This window comes from Teleopsis dalmanni, chromosome 2, assembly GCF_002237135.1.
Source record: "Teleopsis dalmanni isolate 2A chromosome 2, ASM223713v2, whole genome shotgun sequence".
Taxonomy (NCBI): Eukaryota; Metazoa; Arthropoda; class Insecta; order Diptera; family Diopsidae; genus Teleopsis; species Teleopsis dalmanni.
The window spans coordinates 143,686,259-143,693,971 of record NC_051847.1 but is presented as its reverse complement, the minus strand read 5'-3'; the positions used below and the strand labels follow the sequence as shown (position 1 = coordinate 143,693,971).

Genomic DNA, 7,713 nt, shown 5'->3' with positions numbered 1-7,713 from the left:
AAAAGTTTAATGCGACTACTATCTGATTAAAATGTTAGGGCGTTTTGTTTTGTGTTAAATTTATACAATTTCAATTCATACATACAATTTGTCAACATTCATTTACTAACACAATAAAAATTTTTTACTATTTTATTTATTTGTATTTTATAATTAATATGAATTTTAATATCTCGTTTGTTAAATATAAGTTTTACAGATAGCAAAAAGAATTTATTAAAATATTGCTTTAATTAAAAAAAAATATATATGTATATTCACAAATGTTATAATATTTTAAATACAATATTTATGTTTAATAATAAATGCTATCGAAATAATAAATGTAAACAGTTGTTTTTAACAGTCAACTTTCAAAGTATGTGTTGGTATTATCTTGATTTTTGTATTCAGATTGTATTCGGATTCTATTTACGTTATAAAACAAATGAAGAAATCTTTTAAGTTTGAGTTATTCAGTCGAAAGAAAATTGTTTAATTTTACAAGAATACCGAAATACATTTAACATTTGCGTTTGACTTATATTTTATTATAATTTTGTACACAAATATAATGAAATCTTATATTCTTATTGATGAATTATATCTAATATTTCTTTTCATAAATTTAATCACATACTAATCGCATTTTTATCTTATATAATCATATTTATTAATTTAAAATAAAAATTTAGACTGTTTTAAGTTTTCCTTCATATTTACAAAATGTACTACTTTAGCCTTCTGTCTAGATATAGTTGCAAGGAGTGTTTATGTGTTTATCATGTTTTGTTTATAATTACAATAGGAATATATATGTATTTGCTTCTACTTGCTGTATTCATCTTTTGGTAATGTACAAATTTTACATCTACTGTAAAAGTATGTTTCTGTACTAGTTAGAAAATTCTAGTATACGTGTTATAAAATTATTGAAATACATAAGTGCAGATTTGATAACAGTTATATTCAAACTTCACACACCATTTTAAAGTTTTATTTTTTTATTTAGACTAGTTAATTATATAAATTGTGTACCTTATTTTATAGTCTAATTAAAAACAAACTCCTGATGTGCTTCCAAACAATGAAGTTTGAGGAATGCCCAACATTTTTTAATCGTTTAAATCTGTACCATTTTGTGTAGTAGAAATTTATTGTTCATTTAGTTCGTCTCTCGATGTTGTCCCCAATAATATGTTGTATCAGTTGTCGTTGTTGGGACTGCTGTAGTTGTCAACGGCAACATTGTATACTACGCAACCGCGGCGGTCGTTGTGGCAGGTGGTGCTGTGGGTGTTGGTGGTGCAGGAGTTGTTGGCGCTGCTGCAACTGCTGTCGTTGCAGTAATACTATTGTTGCTGCTATTACTACTGTTACTACTGTTACTGCTAGTATTATGTAAGCTTATGTTGCTATTATTAAGATTTGCTGTTGTACTTAAAATGTTTTTATTATTACCAGCAGTTAGCAATTGGTCTTTATTTGTTGCATTTGTCGTAACAGTGCTTGATAATATTGCTGGCGTACTTATTGTTGATTCGCCAATATTGTTTGTGTGTCGGCTGCTTGTACTACTGTTGCTCATATTACTGTGACTGCTCGCCGCAGTACTGCAACTATTGCTGTTTGTACTGCTATTGCTAACATCGTTAAATGCTGCCGCTGGCGTCAATTGATTACTACTATTACTATTTTCATCATGTGTTGCGTTTGTTGGTTTATTACTGCTTGCAGTAGTGCTACTGTTATTTGTTACTGTTGGTGTACTAATATTGGAGTTCGATATATGTTGTGCATCATTTTCTGTTTTTAATTCGAATTTTAAATCGGAACTAACAGCTTTACGTTCACCATTTTGCTGTCGTTGCTGTAGGCGATATTCCATTGATGGCATTGGACCAGCACCTCGTGACACTTGAAACAGCACACGTGATATAATGAGTGCGACTTGTTGATCGAGAATATGTGACATAACAAGCCCTAATAAACGTTGTTCTTGTTGCATAAACAGCAGTCGATTATCTGGATGTTTTGCTAAATGCAATAGTGTGCCAGCTGCACGACGTAGCATGTCTAGACTTGTACCCATTGAATCTGGATTTTCTCGCAAATAATTTATACCATGCTGATTTGCTACTCCAAGCGCTGTTTGTTCAGCTTGCTCAATAAATGCTACTAAATATGAAATACAAGGTGATTGCAAAGCTACTGTCCGCGCCATTGCACTATCAGCTGCCGCCAAATAATGTAGCAAATTAACAGAGAACTCCCGCAATACTTGATCTTCATTTCGACATAAATGTCTTGTTAACACAGCACATAATTTTTCTAACCGTGAATGAGGTGGCGTCGCTATAACCAAATCCACATTAGCATCAGTTACGCATAATTTGCATAGTGCTTCCAAAGCCAACCTTTGAGGTGAAAGTGCTGAACTGGGTCCACAAGATGGAAATGGATCTTGACCGTGCGCACTAGGACATACTGCCCAATGAAGTAAACCATCTATAAGTGGTCTTGCAATAATTTCTTCGTAACGCGATAGTTCTAGATGTCCAGCTATATTTGCCATCGCTACTAGCATATTTTCTCGTATACTAATTAAATAATCCCACCACCATTCACGTTCACCTTGTAGTGAACTGCAAGAATCTGAAAAATCAGTGTCTTCTTCACGATCATAGTTGCGGGTTTTAGGAGTTCGTTGCAGGTGTTCATGATTTAGTAAGAGTAAACGTCCGAGCACAGCTAGAAAACGTGTTGACTTAGCTAGTAAAGCCTCGTTGCCGGGTACAAAAGTTAAATTACGAAAGATATTTGATAAACAAATACACCGCCTTGCTAATGAATCCTGACTTTCATTTACAAGATATAGACTGGCTTCATCACGTGTATAACATTCATCCTCATAGGTTGAATCTCTCCTTCGTTGTTCTAAAGAAGCAGCCTCTCGCATATTAGATTTGTTAAAATTTTTATTTAAATTATTTGCTCCATTAGAAAGTCGTGCTGCTTCCAATTCCATGTCAATCTCACGACAATCACTATCTGAAGCTGATGTTGATGCAGTAGTATCAAGATCTGAGTGTTCCTTTTTAATATCTGGTTGTGCAAAATCCAAATTGGTTGAATTAAATTTAGATCTTTTGGCGTTACTACCTTCACCAATATTTTTTGCATTTATGTTGGCATTTTTATTATTTGTGCTATTGTAAAATCTTCGTTTTTTATAGAACTTTTTAAGCAGTCTGCTGTCTTCATCATCCCCATTATCTATTTGCATATCGTTATTGTTGCAGCTTCCTACTAATTCATCCTTTCCAGTCTTCTGCTCGTCATCAGTACTATTTTGTTGTTTATTGCGTATGTACCGTGCAAATGGAATGTCTATAATTTCCGATTTGAAAACGTCTATTACCCCATCATATGGGTCTCTTTCTGTTACACCGTATGTCCAAGCACTGCTCCCTATCGGTGCTGTCAGTTCATATAATTTATCGCTATCTATATCCCATAACTTAAGTTCATCAGTCACGAATATATCATCGTCAGCAGGTGTTATTCTTACTGGCAAACCTTTTCTTGAAACTAAAGTATAATTGGGAGTGTTTGAGAATATCATAATGCGTTCTTCAGGATTTGGTGCTTGATATATTTGACCAAGATCGATTCCTTCATCCTCGTCCAAAATATTATCTATAATATCTGGATTAGTTTCTGTCTCTTTAATGTCATTATTTTCATAATGTCGTCTACGGTTATAACTACAGATGCTACGTACACAACGAGGATTGGTTTCTGTCTCATCACCTTCATCAAACATCTCAGCGAGATTCTTTTGGAAGTGTGTTAAAAGCAGCGGTAACAAGCCTGGCAAATGCGATAAACCAAAATATTGCACTGTTGTGTCATCGTACAATAACACATTAAGCACATCTAGAGCCCAAGTGCACTCTGTTAGCAATCCAGAGCGCATTGCCATAAATATACGCCATGGATCGATTGGACAAACTTCAGCCTTATTTAAACGTTTACGTCGATAAAGCACAGGTGAGGTAGCTTCAACACTATCTGGCGGGAATATAATTTCTTTCTTTTGTAAAGGTATACCAGCTGGTTGTGGGAAGGGTGCTGCGTTTTGTTGCGCTATAGGACCACCTAATTGTGTTGGTGTACCAGTAGGTTTTTGAGCACTCAATGCATTTAACGGGGCATTTGCAGGACCAGTAGGTACTGGTGGACCGCAAGGTGCACCAGAACTACTCGTTTGAGGCGGAGGCATAGAGAATTGTGGCTTTGTCATGTTACTAGGCATATTTTGACCTGGAACTGGGCCAGTTGCATTTTGTTGTTGAGGAGGCATCCCAGGACGTTGTTGTTGCTGCGCACCAGGTGGTCGTTGCGGAGTTCCAGCCGTACCTCCAACTTGCGGTGGTTGTGTAGAAGCCATTTGCGCCCATTGTGAAGGTTGTGGTGGCTGTTGCTGAGTTTGCGGCTGAGCGTATTGAGGTTGCTGTTGAGGTGGTGGTGCTTGCTGTGGTGGATAACGATGTTGTTCCCATTGTGCAGCAGCAGAAGCTTGCTGGTTAGGTGGACCAAGCGGCCCAGCTGTAGGCGCAGCTGATCGTGGTGGTGCGCCACCCCAAGATTGCGGTGTTGGTGAAGAAGGATATTGATTACGATACTGATTTGAACCTGCTTGCCAGCCACCTAATGATATTTGTTTTATACAATTAAAACATAAACAAAATTTTGTATTAATATATCATACCATAAATTTGCGGTCTTGTGTTGTAACCTGAATAGGGCTGTGTATCCTTAACAAAATCGGGATGTCGACGTGGTTGTTGAGTCTAAATTATGGAATAAAATCAATATTAAAGATTTTATATATGTATGGTTATATTATCAATTTACTTGATCTGGTGGCCTATAGTAATCTTGTTGTGTGGGTGCACCTGGTGGATATGCACCACCTGGTGTAGCAGGACCACTTGCAGGCGGTCCACCTACTGCATTTGGTGCATTGGCAACAACTGGTGGTGTAGTTGTTGGAGCACTACCTTGTGGTTGTTGATTATATGGACGATTGCCATATGGACCGTACTGATTTGCTCCTGGAGGCGGCCTATAACAAGAATTTTTTATACAATTTTTTATAATTTAATCATAATTTATTTAATAAGAACCGCTTTTTTAGCGTATGAAAGTAATTTGAAACAAAAACTATACAAGTATAAAAACTCAATCTAACAATAACACAAAGACAATGAGAGAGTAGAAAAGGCACTCACGCTTCCCCCTCTGGACCATAAGGAGGGTACATATTGCGATTCTGCGGCGGAAATTGTGGTTGATTCTGTCCAAATTGGCCAGGTGGTCCAGTTGCATTATATTGATCGCCCGAATTGTATTGTCCGTATGCACCAGGTTGACCAGGATAAGGAGAGCCTGAAAGAGTTAATATTTAATTTAATTAATTTAAAACGAAAACCATAAGATAAACGCAAATATAAATACAATTGAATATATGATTTTAGGAATTTTACATTATTAATATTAATAATGAATCAAAAAATGCCATATATGAAACTGAAAAACCATGCAAAAAGCATATAAAATACAAATCTTCTTACAGCTTAATAAAAATGATACACTTTAAGTTAAAAATCAGTTATTTGTGAAGCTTGTGTGTTTTTTTAAAATTAATGTATGAATTGTAATAATTTTTATTATTTTATTATTATAGTAGTTAATTTCAGAATTTAAATAAAATTTTAGAAGAAAATATTACTTTGTTTTAGAAAATTCGAATAAAAATAATTTACTACAGATATTTTTCTCCATTTGAAATCATTATGAGAGTCGGCTACAGATACAATTCCTACAATATAGCAATATATCAAATATAAACAGTTGCGGAATGGGAGAACTTAATAGAACTTAAATTCATTTGAAAAAAATCATAAAATTATATTTAATCCAAACAATAAACTCAGACATTTTCACAAAATAAAAAGTTTAAAATTACCAATGTACACAAATAAAAACACAAATGTTTTACAGAGCACAAAAAAAAATTGAGAAAATAAACAAAAAATATCATTAATACATAATGCATTAATATGCAGTTTTTAACATAAATAAAAAAAAAAATGAAAATAAAATAATAATACCTGACGTTCTAGACACCGGTGGATATGTACTACCCTGTTGAAAGGGCGGTGCACGTGGTGTTGCACCTACCGGGTCATCAAATGGATTATTCACACTAACATTATCACCGGCTGTAGTTTGAGAATTGCCTATTATCGTTATCGTGACAGTGATAGTTAAAAGGTGATTTATACATATTGTTATGTGCATATTTGATGTTGATGTGCAAAATGATGATTGATATTTGTGGTGACGATTGCAGTTATTATAATGATGAATAAAAATTAAAAAATCAAATATTATTAAACAAAAAATATCTTTAAAAATTATTAACCATACACCATCATTAAAACTTCTAATAAACATGCTGAAATTAATGTTAATTTTTTTAAAAAAGCGAGTTAAATAATATCAAATTATTATATTATATAATTTTATGCATTTATATAATCAACAATTTTGTATCAAATTATTAAATGTAATTGTCAAAATTTATGTTAAAATGAAAACCAAAACTAAAAAATAAAATAATATAATACAATATTACAATTTTGAAAAACTATTAAATATAAATTCTAAAATTTAAATTTAAAAAAATGTTTAATTGTATAAAATATATAATATAACCTTTTTGCAATATACAATTTAATTAATAATTAGATTACTTATTACATTATAATGATGACAACATTTTAGATTTAATGATTAGTCGAATTATATTACTAATAACAAATAAATTAATATGCAAATTGTATATAAAATAATTCTTTCTACTTAATTATATATATTAAAAAAAAATTCTTTCCAATGTGAAAATAAAAATTATGTTTTTAGTAAATTTTTTAACAAATTATAACTGTATTAGCAAATTAAAAATAAAAATTTAAAATTAATGAATTATGATTTCATTTTGTTTTTTTTTTTTACAATGCCAAAATGATTTCTAAAAGTTAAGCAACGACTATCACCCCGTAGTCCTTTTAAGAGTTGTACATACTTGCATGTGGCGCTTGTGCGTTACTTTGGGAGGGTGGCCTTTGCATTTGACCACCAGCACTATAATCTGGTTGGGGCCCACCACCAGGATATCCACCCGGGTAGCCAGGATAGCCATCTATATTAGTATTTGGAGCTCCACCAGGCGCTGGGAATGCATCTTGTGAATTTGAAGAGCCTGCTGGCGTATTTGGTGTATTTATAGCATCCAAAATACCACCACCGATTGTTCGTAATGTAATTATTTATATGAAATGAGATGAATTATGTAAAAATTATTATTTAAATATATGTTTCGGTGGATTAAACAAGTTAATAAATAAACTTATTTTTAATTTTAATAAAATTATATAAAATCAATACTTATTTTAACTAAGTATTGATTTTAACTACGAAACATTACTAAATAACTTTTTTATTAACAAAATAAGCCACAATTAATTGTAAACTTAAATTAAAGGCCACTGCACTGAAATGTGATATGACAGCATCCAATAGGTTTAGTATTATTTATATTTTATCAAAAAGAGTAAAATTGATTACTATAAAATAAGAATATGGGATGTTATTGCAAGTTTT

General features: G+C 32.6%; 1 protein-coding gene across 5 annotated transcripts in view; it reads right to left on the bottom strand.

Moving 5' to 3' along the window:
- Nucleotides 1-313: 313 nt before the first annotated feature.
- The window catches only part of LOC119680023 (trithorax group protein osa), a 91,014-nt gene continuing 83,614 nt past the window's right edge, over nucleotides 314-7,713 (bottom strand). For 2 of the 5 annotated variants that reach the window (XM_038092639.1, XM_038092640.1), the window contains exons 11-16: nucleotides 7,136-7,312; nucleotides 6,159-6,287; nucleotides 5,277-5,433; nucleotides 4,900-5,110; nucleotides 4,754-4,835; nucleotides 314-4,692 (exon numbers count right to left, since the gene is read on the bottom strand). In XM_038092639.1, the coding sequence (XP_037948567.1) occupies nucleotides 1,235-4,692; nucleotides 4,754-4,835; nucleotides 4,900-5,110; nucleotides 5,277-5,433; nucleotides 6,159-6,287; nucleotides 7,136-7,312 (4,214 nt within the window). In that variant the 3' untranslated portion in view covers nucleotides 314-1,234. Of the gene's footprint in view, nucleotides 4,693-4,753; nucleotides 4,836-4,899; nucleotides 5,111-5,276; nucleotides 5,434-6,158; nucleotides 6,288-7,135; nucleotides 7,359-7,713 lie in introns of all 5 variants that reach the window. The other 3 variants (XM_038092637.1, XM_038092635.1, XM_038092636.1) reach the window with 3 other exon arrangements.